At 31.8% G+C, this 19083-nt stretch overlaps 1 protein-coding gene across 3 annotated transcripts in view; it reads left to right on the plus strand.

Annotated features, from left to right (window-relative positions):
* LOC132930858 (uncharacterized) overlaps positions 1 to 19083 on the plus strand; it is a 61438-nt gene that overhangs the window by 29711 nt on the left and 12644 nt on the right. For 2 of the 3 annotated variants that reach the window (XM_060996940.1, XM_060996942.1), the window contains exon 5: positions 823 to 4173. In XM_060996940.1, coding sequence (XP_060852923.1) covers positions 823 to 4173 — 3351 coding nt within the window. The remainder of the gene's footprint in view (positions 1 to 822; positions 4174 to 19083) is intronic. The other variant, XM_060996943.1, reaches the window with a different exon arrangement.

The following is a 19083-nucleotide window of genomic DNA, read 5'->3' on the forward strand; positions in this document are numbered from 1 at the left end:
GCTAAACATCAGCTACGTTAGACATTCAAAACGTAACAATTTCACCCAATGACTTCTTTCACTATTACGTGTTTTACTAGTTTTTACATTTAAGAATCAAAAATCACTGAACCACGTTTGTTTTTACAGAATCAGATTAAATAAAATTAAAATGCATGTCTTTCTCATAAACTCATCGATCATTTTAAAAAGCAATTATCCTTTTTCAAAAGAAATATAAAACAAGTATAATATTTCGACAAATAAAATTAATTAATTTTGTTTTTAAAGAAAAATGATTTTTTTATAACACGAATTATGATTATATGAATAATGATGATGTAATTAGTTAAACAATGTAACAAATAATAATAACGTGTAATTTATTATATTATTAAGCTTCAATAATTGTCTTATGTAAAATTTGTTTTTTAAGATTCATTTTAAATTTTATGTTATACATTTGGTTTTGTATAACATATGAAGTTTTATATTTATTTACCTAATATTATGTAATTTAAAACAAATAAAATATCAATTAAATTTTACCATAGCCATATTAACCAACTTAACTTAAATTATTAACGACATGATTTTATTTTACGCTATTTATTGCCTTATTGGTTATGAATTAAAATAAATATTTGTATCGTCGTTTGATTACACACTTCCATGTCTCCGGGTAATTTTGAATTGATATTATTATTTTGGAGTTGTATGTGTGACACAAATAGGAATATTGTACAAACTATAAGTGATTGTTAGCTATAAATAAATCCTAATATAGTTTAAAACCGATCTTAAGATGTTCATTTAAGACGATCGCCGTATAATAAAAAATAGTATTTTATTTTGCAGGAGTAACGCCACCTCGAAGTCGACGTTTTCTCCGTCGGGATCCTTTCCTACACGAAGACATCCTTGGTGGTAGCCGGATCAAAGATGATTACCGGCTGGTCTTTCTGAACGGGGCTGACTGGTCGTCGGACGATGGCGGCTGTGGTCGACAAACGTCATCCAGCTTGTCAGCCGATGATGATTGTGACTGGGATTATTTTATGGCTGGCCTGGACGACGACAACGACCAGACGCGACCGCCGGAACAAACGCAACAACAGTCGGCAGGTGGCGCAGGTACCGGTAACGGCGACCAGTTAACCGGCAGTAGTGGTGGCAGTAAACCGAGCGAGACCGACGCGCGCGCAACAACGACGACGACGTTCGTTCCGGTCGTGTTGCCGTTCCCCGTGTTCGTGCCAGTGCCGATTGTGATACCACCGGAGCGCGCGCAATACACGCTCACCACTGCGTTCGCAAACGTTTTAACTGAATATTTCCGTGAACGGGATGCCGTAAGTGGTGCAGAGGTGAAAAATGTGAACGACAATAGGGGCGCCGGTGGTGTCGTCGCGAAAATGCCGGAACCGCCCGCGGCCACCGTCGACGAAAGCGGTGGTGCTGTGCTCACAATGTACGCGACCCATGCGTCGAATCTCGACTCAAAATCATCGTCATCACCGGCCGTATCGTGCGGTGATGAAGACCGTGATGGCGAGGTTGGATATTATTCGTCATCTTCGTCGCCATCTCCGTCGCCGTCCGACGATTCAGACGATTCGGACGCGCAGAACGTCGCCATGTCGTACGACGTCAACGATAGTCCGGATGACGACGACGATGAAGACGAAGATGATGGTTGCAACGTGAAGCTGTCCAGCATTTTGGATTCGGCAGCCGTTACAGCAGTTAAATCTTCCACCGGAAATAGCAGCGCCTCTGACGAATTTTCCGGCACTGAGTCCATGGAACAGATATCCGTTGATGAGTCTTCCGCCGCCGCTGGGTTGAGCGGCAAGTTTACTAGTCTAATAATGATAACACGGGACGACAAACCGGCCGTGAACGTGGTGACCAATGATACTACAAAAATAATGCCCACGGTTATCCAAGACGAAGGGTTCAAACTCACTCTGGACACGTCCGAACCGGCTGACGACAGTGAAGTTAAGGTCGTTACTGGTGGTGACACGTTGTCAGCTGTCATTGCGCTAGAAGAAGGTTTGGCCGACGATGATTCTTGGGTAGAAGACTTAGATAGGGATGATTTCAAAATTGAATCTTCTGAAGGCGAAGAGATGTCGTTTGAGGAAGAACCTGAATTTAGAAGATCAGCATTAGACTTTACATTGCACACTATCGTGGAGGAGAGCTGCGAAGAAAGCGAAGTGGAATCTGACCGAAATAACCAGACAGAATTGGAAAAATATTTTTTCTTCGGTCTTTGCGATAAAGATCAAGACGCTAGTAAAAATACTGATGCATTTTCTGAAACAAGTTCTATCATAAGCGAAGGCTTCGAGTCTTTGGACAGCATCGAGCCACAACCAGTAGTATCTGAAATGGCTGGCTCTAGACTGGAACGATATTTCTTAAGCGAATTTATGGGCTTTGATCGACCAGACTCTGATGGTAGTGTTGGCAGTGACAGTCCAGAACACAGTCCTGAACAACGAAGAAAGAGATTAGTCAGAGCTAGAGGAACTGGGCGTCAACATTCGTCACTGGATAATCTTACAGAATCTGAACAACAAGTAGAGATACAATTGGATTACGAAGACTCGTCTACAAGTTCAGATTCTAACGACGAATCTGTATCGTTTGAAAAAAGTGATGGTCAATTTGATACTGTAAAAAGAGGCAAGAAGAAGAAAAGATCGGTTGTAACTGCTCCGCCTTTGGAAGCATTAGAAACCGGAGAAAACGCAGAAAATATTAATATTGGAGACGATGTGGTAGATAAAAACTCAGATAGTGCTGATATGCCAGAAGAAAAAATAACAGTTTCAATGACGGAAAACGATCAAAAACCAAATTCCACAGAGGGTCTAACCAGAACCGATAGCTTTAATTATTGGAGTTCGGATGAAGAAACAAATTTAATGATGTCTAAAATGAGAGCGTTTTTCAAGACAATGTTGGCAAACCAACCAAAACCAGAAGTGCCAGGAGAAAAAAGTAAGCCACCACAATTAGTAAAATTTGAGTCTGAATTGACCAGACTGATGAAAACTGTACCGGGAATTAGAGACGAACAGGTGAAAGAAATCGTCGAATATTTAAGTAGTGAGGACACGTGGAGCGATTCTTACGATTCATCGGACTACACAAGTTCTGATTTGGAGACCGGCTCTAGGCTACAAGATGAAAACCGAGACACTGCATTCGTCTATCAGAAACTCATGGCTTCGTTGCGGAAAATCGAAGTGCCCAGTTCCGATTCGTCGGTTTCCAGAAATTCACCACCACTCGTTACTAAAGTGATGCAACATATTGGAAGCAGACTCGTAGCGCTGATGCATGCGGTTTCCGAAAATCCTGGTACTCCACGGGCGTCCAGATATCACAGACGATCTCATCATCACCACAAAACATCGATAATTTCCACTACCACGGAGGAAGAGGATGAAGGCGATGACGAACAGTTTAATAGCCCGCTGCCCAGGTCCAAGTCACACGATCCGTTGTTGGAAGAAGCTCGGCAAGAAGCCAGTGACAATGAAAGGTTCAGTTGGCGAGGTAGTTTCGAGTCGACGCTTATGATGTCGGATTCACGAACCCGGTTAACGTCAAGTGGCGAGAGTTGCGTGACGCTTGCGGCTAAGAGACGATCCGCCGGTGACCTATTGATAAAGAGTGCCAATAGTAGTCGGGAACAGTTGGACCGTGTGCGATCCTGCGGAAGCATCGGTGGCAGCGTTGAGGACCGAATTTGGAGAAACGGAAGGAGACGGAGCAGCGTACCCGATAGTGGCGACTCAGGTGGAGACAGCGATGACGGCGTGGTGGCCACTGGTCCTAAGTCCACCACATTACCCAGAAGTCTTCAGCAGCAAGCCATCGCGTCATCCTCGAATACAAACTCACTACCCAGGCTGCCTACTACTGCTGCCGCCGCACCCGCTCCATCTCCGAGTCCATTGACTGGCATATACAAGGCGCACAGTGTACACCAGTTCAACGTTAAGTCAGCTAGGTACAGGCCACCTGGATATAAGAACGTGGCTTCACCGCCGCGCAGGGAATACAACCGCAGGAGGATCGCACAGCATCCAGGACAACAGCAATCTGCATCGACGTCTCCATCCCCGTCTTCTTCATCAATAACCAATTATAATTTCCAATCGCCGCCGACCGGTAAGTAAATCATGTAATCTAACTTCAGCATTATTTTAAGTGTTAATTTTTTTGACCTATTAGTATTGATCCAATTTAGCCCCATCCTTAAATACCTTACAGTTAAAATCATAGTGAAAACTGTTCGAATTTATTTTCATATAATTATATTCGCATTAATTGTTGCTGAAACTATGGCTCCAAAATTATAGTGTTAACTTAAATTTAATTTATGCCTAATGAGTCGGGTCCAGTTGGATTGTATAAGAACGCGCGAGCAATCGTTGCGAGAGTTCAGTGCACAACAGTACGTAGGTATTTATAATACAAACTAGTACGTTAATACGATATTGCAACCGAAGCACTCGCAACTCGTTTCGTCACAGTTTAGAGAACACATCTGCACACTTCGGGTTGTATGTACGTGACCTCATCGACGTCGTTTGACCGAAACATGGTAATATTCTGTAGTGTAGCCGGTAGAAGATAAATTTAGTATAATATACAGTATAAGATGAAAAAAAAATGTAGGTAGGTAGGTGCATTATGGATAGTGAACTCAGGGTTCTGGCAGTGGTATGGTTAATTAGTAATTACGTTACTTTATGCCCGGATGCCATGTATACACACATCATTTCACTTTAACTCTTTCACGATAATCACAATAAAAAACAATGAACGACAACAGCTACTTTAGATTGTGTGTAAAGGGACCCTTTATCAGTTATTGAAAAGTAAATTATATGCAAAAGAAATGATCGATGTGCTGTGCGTGATATTACAATATGATACTATTGCCTTTTTGGGCGGTAATACATTGTTTTCGTATGTCAAGGATAATATGAGGCACAATTTATATTCTATAGAAAAAATCATATCATCAATTAAAATCTCATAATAAATTATAATATTATAATTGTATTTGACTTCAACTTTTAAGTATTAATTTAATTAATAACTAACCGCAGCACAAGTCTAAATATTATGTACAAATTAAAATATTATCGATTCTGAGTATTGGAAGATTTTAAATTTAAAAAATAAACATTAATTATAAAATACATGTCAATTGAGGAAAAAGTTTATCTATATGCATTTGTTGTAAAATGGTGAATTAAGTGACAACTGCAATCAATATTAAATATTAAATATTTCTCTCAATTTTAATTCGATTATTTCATGTGTACACATTTTCAACGCATTTTACAAATTTGTGACTTATGACTTGACAAGCAATTGTTTCTATTCTTTATGCCTTTATGGGTATCTAACGCATTCATTTTTGTCGCTACTTCTTCCTTTAAATATAACCCCTATAACTCTGGACCAAGATCTTAAGTATAGTAGAACACCATATTAATATATGATCGTCCTGCGTAAAAGAATAGTTCTGGCGTGGATTGTACATTTCCACGAGACATAAACCAAATGTTTACTTGTTATCTACATACCATTACTTATGAGTTATGACAGAAATATAGAAATTATTTAAATATGTACATATTCATTTTATTTGTTTGATAGTATCCATCTGCTCCTATCGCTCCCTTGCGCTTTAAATATTATCGTGATCTGCAGCAACACTATAAATGGTCTATATACGTCTATACTAGGCGCTATTTAAAAATAAAACCTATTTCGTGTAATCGTGTTGAGAAATTTACATTATTATAACAGGTAAAATACTACCTCTGTATATTCATACTACTAATATTGTCAAATCCCGCGTAAACCGTAAATTTTTAATCCTGTTTATTCATTTTTATACACCAAGTAGACATTTACGACCTACACATTCGTTCCTATTATAAACAAGGCTTAATAATTATGGACAGGATGTTGCGACTTGCGATTATACTATAAATATTACTACATACGTGTGAATTTTAAAACTCAGTTGGTTATTGTGGTCCACCTTTCATAAAATGTAATGTTTTATAATCAATTAATTTCTTCTATCGAATGATAACGAAAATGGTCTATTTTATATTGTTTAATGAACCTGTTAAAAATCTATAAAAGACAAAATACTAAAGTTATCATTTTATCAACTATATATAGCTTGCTATTTGAATCTCTGAATGAGTAAAATTACTACACTTGTTGTTTTCGGAACTCTGTTGTAAACTTCACAATAGAAATGTTTAAGCAAAAGTGCATTATTATAATATTATATAGTTTTCTATTTACGAAAAATATTGATGTCTATACGAATATCGTGACTAGGAACTGAAAATTAGCAACAAATATCAATATCTTAAGTGCCTAGTTTCTAGTATTAATTAAAAAAATTCTACTACTTACTATTACGAGTATTTGAGTAATATTCAATACTGTATTTATATAATACGTTTAAGAATATTTTTCAAACATATTTATCTATATACTAATTTATTCATAAAAAATGCATTAAATATTACACTTATTAGTCATTTAATGTATGGTGGTCACTGCGATATCCTTTTCTGAAGCATAATTTTTTTTTAGTCATATTTTCGTCTAACATTATTACGTAATATGGAATAATTTGGTTAACAATATAGGTTATAATTATCTGTTTTTATACCTATAGTAACTTGGTCTGTTAAATCGTGACTTTCGATCGATTAGTGTGACGTGGCGGTTTCCTCGTGTACATCTACTCTTCTACAGTATCGATTCTCGCAGTAGGAAGACATAGGTAATTTATTGTCAAAGCACATTTAACTTGTCCATCGGATTACTGCGACTTATTATTATTACCTGTGTAGATAGGACCCGCGCGTTCGCACTTATATAGATTCGCTCTATATTATATTATATCGTATTATCGGCAGTATAACTTTATAGGTATATGTTATTGATGTTTTTCGTTTTCTACCCGTCAAATGTTTCAAACATCAATGACACCGTAAACATATTACGTTGCTGAGTCGCTGATGATATTGCCAGGTGCTTGTGAACGTTTCGTGTACGAGCAATAAGTCAACAGTTGCATGTGGGTGTGGTGTGTATACGCCAGGTGTAAATACACTCATGCGCGAGTACTGCCTTTTTTATATTGTTATATGTATGCCCCTTTTTTGTTGTTTATTTTGTTATGACATCATTTTTGTTATTATTTTTCCATGAGGCTTCCCTTATTGTAGGTATATGTATAGCTAGGTGACCCCATTTTACTTATATACGTACGTATACATTTATAACTTATTACTTAATGAAAATCCATTAATAACATATATGTCTCATACTCTCATATAAGTAATCTTACAAAAAAAAAATAAATAAATAAATAAATACAAAGGGTCTTTTACAAAACTCTTTATTATTTATATATATATAAATGCGAGTGTATTAAAAATTATCAACGAGCGTTTACAAAAAAAATCCTATGTTTTTTTAAATGTATTATCCGTGATTAATTTCCACTATAATAATATTGCATATACTAATAAAACTGATGACTTTTCCAGTTATTTACTCTAATTTTTATAGTTGTGCATAATATATTATTTATAATTATTAATTACTATTTTGTTGTTGCTTTATATTTAATGTACTCCTATAGTGATGAAATAATTCGAAAAATACATATCGGCTTAAAAAAATGTACCTAATATTTTTTTATTGCATAAACACACAAAGTATGTGGTATATGTGAAGTTCTTCTATAGTTATGGTCCATAAATAATGTTTAATAACGTTTCAAAATTCAAATAAATCTATAGCATTGTATAAAATATTAGGTAAAATAATAAAAATAATTGGTTTAAAATGTATATAAAATATAAATGCATGTACATTGTACAAAACAGTTATTCATATTTTTACCTACAGATTTTCATATTTGATGCAAAATGTATTTAATCCTAATTGTATACAATTTATATAACTTGTAATATATATTACTTATATCATTCAAGGCGTTTTTGTATAAGTTTTATAGAATTGGGTTATAGCCATAGAATATGAAATTTCTTTATATAATCAAACATAGCTTAATAAAGAGGTTGCATTTATTTTTATCTGGTCAAAATCTATTTAATAATAATATTATTATGAGTGAGCATTTAATGAGTATAAACGTTATTGCACATATTATTGATCAAACGAGTTTAATTTCAACACTTTCATTTGATGACGGTAAACTGATTAATGATTAAATTATATGGTTATTTATTTTTGTCTTTTATAGTTCAACCACATATACAATCAAAATATAATAATATTTACATCTATTGAAATTCGATCATAACCCATTAACACACAAACTATATTATTTAATTATCATTTAGTAAATTAAAAACTCGCCGCTCGTTTTAAAATGTTACGAACCAATGTTTTCTGAGTGTCGCGTGTTTACTGTAGTTATAATAACTAATAAAGTACTTCTCACACTGATATTTGTCATCGACCACGAGTAGTTTTAAATTTAAAAAAAACCACAAAACTCGTCTTTGACTTGTCTTTATTTTTCGTATCTAACTTTTGTGTATTATGTATATTCGAACATTTCTCTTTGTTCCTTTTTTACTTTACAAATCACTACAAATAATCAAATATACATATGTTACCTAAGTTATATTTTTAATATTTTTTTTTTATTTATTGATATAAACGTCAATCGGTTTTTTACATATCAACAGTTTAATATAATACATAAAAAGTAGTTTTTATAATATTTTATGGGATCACTAATTATATACTTATATAGTTATATATAAGTATTATATAGATAACAAAATATTAATAAAATAATAGCAAAAAATTAATAAATTAAATTACAAAAATTCAAGGTCATATATCAACATTTATATATATATAATTCTACACGTATGACGTTGTTAAAATGTATGTAGTAATTCAATGACACAAAAGCAAATCGTTTTAACACTATATTACTATTTACTATAACACCCTTAAGCACCGTTATAGCGCCCTCGATTTTTTTATTCTATGCATACAATAACTATTGCTATGCTCAAATATATTTTCAAGTATTGAAGAAATAGGCATGATAATTGAGCTTAACTATTCCAATTTAACGTATATATTATGTTATTTGTAATCTGATTCCGAATGAATAGATCTCATATAAAAAATTCATCTGTCAGCAATAAATACATGTTAAAAACACTATAAGAATATAAATACAAAATATACCTACTATAAATATTATCATATGGTATTATAGATCAAATAGAAAACAATATAACTAATGGGTGTCATAACAAAATATAAAACTCAGTAGGCTAATAAACGATTAACCATCTTTTTCAATGTGAACAATACTTTAGTAATAGAAGATTAGATGATTTAAGACATCATGACACTTTCATAATTTACCACTTGATTATGTCTCGGCGACTTGTAACTGTGACGTTATAACACAAAACGCATGGTCAGTGACTTGAAAAAGAACAAACAGCGTACGTCGTACGATTACAATTATAAGAAGTCTTGCTTACGAATAGTTTTCTGTTAATAAAAGAAAAAATAGCATAAAAGAATCGTTGTAAAATGCAACAGGATTACACTAAACTGTACATTATATTATATTTATTATATTTATATAATAAATTATGTACTATGTCTATGAACATTTGTTTTACATATCTATGTCTGCGTATTTTTCGACTCTCAGTTTCACGTCACATTACACAAACGAAACAAATCCTAGCCATAATTTAGTATATGATGTATGTACATAATTCACTTAAACGCGTTATCTCCAGTTTTCGGTTCACATTTGTTAACTACTGCGGCAAATAAAAATGTATTTAGTTTATTTTTTACGCTTGATAATAGTCCATGTAGTAATGACAGACACTGATATAATATTTTGGTACTACGCTAAAGTATATATTATTATGTTCATCAATTCATTTATTTTATTATTATCGATCGTGTGTTGTTTAGTGTCAACAACGACTTCAACGGATATATGGTAATTATTATTATACATGCGCCTCGCACATATATCAGCTTAAAATATTATATTGTTGACAGCACACATATATACGGGAATCAAACGAGAATATCACAATTTTGGCGAAACCATCTAACATGTTTGTGTTCTTCAAGGTCTTGTCAACCGTAATTTTCTCAAAGCACGCGTTTATTATAGCGGGAATGACCGTCGTTGTTTAAATAGGAAATTGTTTATTAAATTTAAATTACTAAGTAAATATATTTGTGATCTCTATAGTGTCTGCCGATACTCTTATTAATTATTACATAAATAATTCAAGCAAATTGACTATAGAGGTATACAGATGATTTGTTGACTAAACAATAATAAAAAAAATATTCACTCAACTATTCTATATTAATGACTAGTGCCTTACTGTATTTTTACTAAGTCAATTTCAGAGTATGTATACAGTTTAAATCAGACTCCTAGTATATTTATATCGGAAATATGATATCTTTGGATACATCTTACACCGGAGAAATAAACATAATTCGTACAATTCTATGTCGATAATAACGTCAAATGAATATTATTATTGATTATAATATGATTATAATTATATATCGACTATGATTATATGAGAAAACTATCCAACAATCATGTGGCGGATAATGCGGTACAATTATAATGACTACGTTATTACGACAAACAATATAATAATAATATATCATCGTCTCGCCTTTCCGACAACAAATCGAATAATCGTTATCTGTGAATCTGTGATACGAGACGGTGAGACACGACACGTGCGTGTATATGCAATTTAGTGTGGTGATAACTGATAATAACTAATTTCTTCCCACTTACCCCTCGCGTTAATTGACGTCCAACGAATCCTCGGAAATTCATATATTATAATAATGTGGTTAATTTGAATGTACAATACAAATTAATTTACCAGGCGCTACCTGTTAGTTTCGCCTAACGTTAAAAAAATGAATAAATTCAAAAGTGTATCCGTCCGTGAAAATGACAACTTATTAAATAACCATGAACGTTATCGTCCCACATGCATAGATTTAAATTTGTATTACCTTACGGCTAATGCTAGTGCGTAATATACCTACGTATTATAACGCCACCTAACACAACATCAGAATCATTCAACGGGAAATGTTTTGAAACCGTCTGGAATTTTTATCCCTCGTAATTCGTCGATAAAATACGTAGTATTTGTGGTTTGATGGCCCATTCAAATTGTGACAACATAATATTACAACCAAGTCCGTCCAGCTCGTTGTTACACAAAATGACACGACCCATTAGACGCAACTAAAATACATTTTTGCGTATGCATCGTCAATATTGTTATTATATCAACTATCGTAATTGAGAATAATCAGCTTTTGCGGTCAGTATAATAGTATATATTATGATCAATATTGTCGTTTTAAAACAACAATAATTATTTGATACGTTTGAACAGTTTTAGAACCGCATATGTAATTCGGAATCGTCTCATACATATTTCCTATAAAAATGGTAATATCTAAGAACAATGATTGTAAAACGGGCAACAAATGACCTGAATCTATCCATAGTATATAATATTAAAATACACGTTTCCCTTTCACTGATTTCGTACATTGTGTTAATCTTAATCCGAGATTAAAAGATTGTAATTATATTATAACACAACTACTACATGCATACAACAAAAATGCACGCGATTAGAAAGGATACGACCAGGATGCAGTGATCCACGTTCTATCCGTATATATATATATTATATACAGTGAAATTTTTTCATCCGAGCTGAATATTATTTTAATATTATATTTTCATCGTTCACGTTAAATGTACTACCGTCGCCGTGTTCTTAATAATATGTTATATTTTACACATTACAGAAACCACAAGAGAAGATGTATGCACTCGTATAAACGTTTGGCAGCTGGTATTTAAATAATTTATTTTTTTCCAATATCTAGATAATGATGTATGTAACTATAGCGCCGCTGTGCAAGGTTGACTGGATGATAATAATATTATGTAAAATATATTTTCGTATAAAACCCACGATTGCGAGACATGTAGGCGAGTGCTCTAGACAAAAAAAAACAAATTATACGTGTATTAAATGCAGCATATTTAATATGTAAACAAAAAGCAAATAATCGCTGAGTAAAGTCATGACCAATGACGAGAGACAAAAAACTCAACCAATTATAGAAGCCTGATAACTCATTGTTTTGCCTATCGAGTTTTAGGCGCATTCTATGTATTTATGAGTCGCTAATGGCATATGAATATGAATTGATATAGGTATTAAGGGTATTACCGGTATTGGGTATAGTGCGTAGCGAATAAAAAACAGTTTTTATTCAAATGTTTTGAAAAATTAACAGATTATATAGGTACTCTATGAAAGTCTAATAGTGCAAATAATATCGGTTCTCGCATGGTCAGTGGTTACATAATTATTTCTTACTTTGATAAATATACGGTAACTCAAGTAATAGAGAAGGAAAATTTTTTTTGAAACTTCTAGGCTTAAACAATAAACGAGTGAAACGGGGATTATTTTTTGGATTTGTACAAGACGTCGATTTTTATTCTGTCATTTAATCGTCGAGGACGTGGTATAATGTATAACCGCATTTCCGTCAGTGCTGAACTTGTATACGTATTTTTTTCATACCTCTATAACTATACGCATGCAAGTCGTCGACGACAATATCGATATCCGGATAACTATGCATCGCGTGATTGCTATATACATATTAGGTAGACGTCACACAAAATAGAAATATATACACTCCGGAACTAGAGTAATTATAATTACACGGTTACGCCACCGTGTATACAATGTAAATATACACATAGTATATTTTACTGTTGTAGATAGACGGACATCACACGCACGCTATTTATATTGTCAAATTTAGAACTATTTATAGGTATATAATATATAATATACTCGAAGCAGAACTGCAGTTGGTCCACTTGGTCCAAAAACCATTGCAGAAAATGATCTACGTGCATGATGCATCATTATACCTATTATATTATTATACACACAATTGACCGCCAACGGATATTGATAGTACTTGATAACGGTAAATGTGTGTGTGCCTTCTTCCTCTAGCACTCCTAATTTCGCTGGATATTTATCGAAATTATAACTTACGAGTATATATTAACTTGCGTATAAGTACCTACAATCGAAATTAACTAAATGATAATGGATAGCTGGCAGGGAAGACTTCTTCTTCTCATTTTCATATTTCTATTGCATTATTTAACTAAAATCGGATTTTCTTCTAAATTTCTAAGTTAAAACTATTAAAATTATGCTTTGTGTGTGCGCGCTGATTAAAAAAACCAATTGAGTGTTGACGAACACAATATATAGAAATATATAATAGTCTTTGTTTGGTATTATTAAAGAGTTTTAACTTTTATTATATTTTTTACTTTAATCATCTGTATATTAAGTAGGTAGGTATACACTATACATACGTAATATATGAATTTACATATTTAATATTAAAAACTGCCATTTACGTTATTAGATAATAAAATATCTTTTCTCGTTCGTAAATTGGGTGATAACTATTTTGCTTCATTATGGGACATTGTTAGTTATATACACTTATTCAGGTATATTTTTTCCTTTGTACAGTTACGCATCAATTTCAGCTTCAAAAATTTTTTTGTAATAATATATGCATTTCATATTTGAAACGCCGTAGTTCGTGATTTCAATGATCAGTTATCGTACTCAACCTATATTCGTATTGTATGATTATAAGTGGTCTAACAGTTTAAAATTAATATGGTTAAAAATATTGTAAGGTCAGAATAATATTCACATACTATATTAGTACGTCAATATCAAAAATTCTAAACAAAAATGTTTATATACTTAAATGTAGATATAACTACTATACATGTATAAACTATATCAATATAACCTATACTTTGCTGTTTATCTTTACTGATTTTACCATCTTAAACTAAACAAAATTATACAGGTAAATAACCTAGTCAAGAACTATTTATTAACTGATTGTATATAGTTAAAACGCACTTACAAAATACTATTTTTAATTTCGGTGTTATTTATTTAATTATTTAATTAAAAAAAGAGTAGAAAGAAAACAATACTTTTGCATTATTCATAAATGTACTGGTATTTACAAAGGTAAATGTACATACATAGATAACTATATTTCATAAAAAAGACATCATCTACCTATGTTACATTATTTTCATACAAGTACTTGTTGTTTTTATAGATTTATAATTATTATTCTTGCCACGGTTGAAGTCGTAAACATTTTATTCATAAGAATGGAGATTTCTTTGTGTGCCTAGAAAGAAAAAGTATTAACTACAAATTAATGCAGATAACATTTTTAATTTGTTCATTATAATAATTGTATGTTATAAACCTTAAGTATATTTTTTTATATTATGATATTCATCGAAAATAATAATCAATAATCATAATAAATAGCTCACATATTTATAACAACATTTGTTGTAAAAAGTAAAAACGCAGTATAATATAAAATAAATAGTATGAAGTATCTACTTATGTTTAATGTATTTATAATAATGCACTATCACCACACTTAAACAATCGTATACCTGTGTGACATTTTCATAGCTTTCATAATCCCCGTTATAATACAAAATATATTAATAGTAAACGTTTGAATCTATAGGCAGATAAACGGTTTATATTATGAAATTTTTTATCAAAACTCATAATTGATGTACCTATAATCGATCTCTTTGTTTTTATACTATATAGGTTTTATAACTTGGAAATTAAAATAACTTGATTCATTTTCAAGAGTTAAATATAAGCTATAAAATCATCACGACGTATGATATATAATCGTTGACTACCATTTCTTTGGCCAAACAAAATACGTGTATTAAATAGATTTTTTTAATGTAGCACACGTAGTTAAACGCGCCATACGTACACAAACAATTTTAAACAGCCTATTGTTTTTACGTTAGTTAAGGTAAAAATATAAACGTATATAATAACGTATGTACGGGTAATATGACATTAGCGAAATGGATGTATGCAATCCGACTTTTCGAATCGTTCGTTTAGATCCACCGCCGCGTTCTTAGGCTGCAAATCTTGGCAACGCAAGTTAAATATTTTATTATATTTATGCATAGTACAGTGAAAGCCGCTACGTACCCGCATATATACAGCAGAACGTTTTCGGTTTCACTGTGTCCCGCGCGTGGAGGCCGACGACCTTGTAACCCACATCATCGACTAATCGTATGAATATAATATATACACATATTATGTGTGTGTGTGTGTGTGTGTGTCTTTAACGGATATATAGTATAGTTTGATACTAGTGGTGGGTGGATAGATATAGATGTCTTGATGACCACTGTGCGACATTGAAAATTCCCAACCGAATGGATAATAGCCAATAGGGTCATCGTTGCCATGGTCTTTTTCGAATACTACGATTTATCTGTGAGATGTTTTCTCGATCAGTGTCCTCGGTAATGAATAAATCATCCGCCAGCGATACATATTAGATAGGTACAACTATATATAATATAATAATATATGCATTCAAGTATTATTATAGTATTATACCCTTACTGCACATACTGAGACCTTTATCTCCAACTGAACTGCTAAGACCACTTCTTCTGGACTGCAGATATGTAGATTGCGATACTATTTTTCATCTTAAAATTGGTGATTATAAATTAAAAAACGATTTCGTTGTAGAACAGAGTGTGGCCAATACTCTGTTTAATGTATATTATACTAATATTGACATGCAGGAAACCTAAACCGTTTACTAAGAAAGACATTTTTTAAATGAATAATTACGGATTTTCCAAAATAAATTTTGTTCTATTCAAAAAATATTTATAATAATAAATTGTACGAGTTATTGTGCTTTAAATCGAACACGTTAGAATGACAAGTTCGTCGAATGGTACGATAGGTTTGAAACCGTAAATTTGATATGGACGTGGAGTACAAATTTATATTTTAGACAACCTTAAAATATACCTATACCGACAATCTCTAGCGTAGTCCCGCCCGGAATTTCTTCCGTCGAAGACGACGATGTTATTTTATAAAAATCTGCACACTAGCGCATGATTTCACTTTCTTTTGATCTCGCAATCGGTATTTGTATTGTCTTATTCTGCATCGTTTCGACTACAGAATTTCAAAACGAACGCCTATTATATTATGTTCGTTGGTCGAACGTAGGTATTTTATATCGTTACACACCAGATCACGGTATTTGCATTAAAACGAAAAATATGTTAAATTCACGATGCGTACGATCGCACATGTGTAACGCAATATAATATATTATGCTACTTATTTGTGGTGTGTTACGAATATATCGTAACGCATTTATTCTTTGGATCATTTTTATTCGTAAAAACACACTGTATATTATAATAATAACAATTGTATGATGCGATCAATGATGAATACTATTTAGATAGAATATAAAAAATCTTCCGTTGAAATAACATAGCCGGTAATTTGCATTTATATGCACTCTACAGCAATATTAATCGCTAATTATTTCGGCAAGCTCATACATCATCTCCATTGTTAAGTAATCTCATTTTTTATACCACGCGCAAGCTGCAATGATTGACCTATATTTATCAATAATTATTATATTATTAATTATAAACATCAACATAATTACATACCTACTTTGTTTCTCCACAAAGCGTGTTCACGTCGTCACTATATTATAAACATTTGAATATTGGTTATAAAAAAAGTAATACAATATAACTTTTCATTTATGAAATAAAATAATCGACGGAATTATAAGTCTTATACAAATAAAATATTATAAGACCAATGATAGTTGAATAGAAACCTTACAACTGTAACTTTTAAACTCAAAAAAATATATTACTTAACAATAATTTTAAAAAAAATCAATTTTGATTTTCTCTATTAGTTATTGCCTCAGTTCAGATTCAATTCAATGTATTACTAATGCATAATTTCTAGCTACAACTATATAATATTATTTAAAAATAACTAGAATTAGACAACTGCGGTTAAACTCTCCGATCGAATGTAGGTATATAATTATATGAATAAAAACTGTGCGTTAATAGGGTTTTACTTGGCTGTGAAGGAAGATAATGCCGCAGACTTATCGAACAATTGGTTGTAAAGGTTTTCCTTGCTGATAATTTATATTTCTACAAAACATATGAACTTAAATACTTGATTTTATTTTGTTTTATCGATTTTGCTTTCATCTGAAAAAGTCGATTGTGGTTGTATACGGAGGCGCGCCGTAGCCATTATTTCGAAAATTGTATGGCTGACTGAATTATTTGACGTAAAACGCGGTAAACCATACGACGTGCATATAATATATAATATTTTATATAATATATTATTGTGATTATTATATGATGAATAAGAGCGTACCGCTGACAACTTATATAAGAAGAATACACACTATCTATACGTCAATACAATACTGTAGAAACTTAGTATAGTCCCCACTCCTCCTAATATTATATTCGTTTGTTTAAATTAACTCCTGTTCCCAATAAGACAGAAATATAAAAAATATTTTCATTATTTTATTTTAAGAAAACAAAAATATTGCCTATATGTGCGCTATTATGAATGTTACTAACGTGATTAGAAATTATGATATTGATAGTTTCCTATAATACGGTAATCTGATTTAATTAATACTAATTTTGGTAAAAATGATTGAAGTGGAACAATCCTAACAAGACACTCTGTACAAAATACTTATTATTGTGATTATCATCGACCATCGTTTAGAAAATATCCTGCGAATCAACGTCACAAACTCACAAATAACAACTTTTACTTTGCACACATATTTCTGCCACGGCTGTGTGTACCTACAATAGTATCTATATTATATATATATATATATACGTCACGGATATTCGTGATAATGTTTCACTTTATATACAAATTATACACGTTGGTAAATTAGTATACCCCGGGTGAAAGACGGACATTTTCTTTCTCGAAATAAAAAAGTCCAAATGCAGCAAAATAATTTATTGGATTATTTCAATTGAAATTTCGTCAATGTAAAATATAAGGTATATGCAAATTATTCTGTATAATCCATGTACGAACTGCACTAGAAATTTAATAAACATATGTTTGTTTAAGATGATTTTAAAATATATTATAACATTTATAACTATTATTCATTTTTATTAATTTGATATACATTTATAGATGGCATTAAAAATTTACATTCGAATAATTACAAACCTAACATTTGGGTATTAGATGAAAAAGGAATAATTTTTCTCATTTTGTTTATGTATAATAGAAAATTCAAACTAGTTATAAATTATTGATATTTCAATATGAATAATTAAAAATGACAAAAGCATTGTTTTAGAATTTTTGGTGTTAGACTATATATTTTTGTCATATTCTTTATTGATGATAACGTATATTATTAAACTATAGTAAATCAATAATACAATAGGTACGCTTTGTTATTTCCGAAAATTACAAAAGCGTGATGGTACCAATCTATATATACTATAGAATCTATGCTATAGACTATAGATTATCTATATACTATACCAATATAATAATTAATAATAAACGCGATTTATCATTGATTCCAAACCATATACCAGCCACCAGGTGTTCAAAAATTTTAGAAACTCTTAATTACTGTATGCATATTTTAATACATACATAGAGCAATAACAAATAACATTGCTGTATATTTATTATTTAAAATATTTAATAATCTCATTAATATTATATAAATTATCTTTATCCAGTTCCAATTAGGCTATTGACTGTTTCCAAACTTTTTTAACAACTGTATATTTTGTATGCACAATTCAAATACCTATAAATACTATCATACACATAGTTATTATGAACTGTTGTGAGTTTTTAGGAAAAAAAACCCTCGAATGCTTAAAGTTTCCAATGATTGCTTTTTTAGTATCAC

The sequence above is a fragment of the Rhopalosiphum padi genome, chromosome 4 (genome assembly GCF_020882245.1).
Source record: "Rhopalosiphum padi isolate XX-2018 chromosome 4, ASM2088224v1, whole genome shotgun sequence".
In the NCBI taxonomy this organism is placed as follows: Eukaryota; Metazoa; Arthropoda; class Insecta; order Hemiptera; family Aphididae; genus Rhopalosiphum; species Rhopalosiphum padi.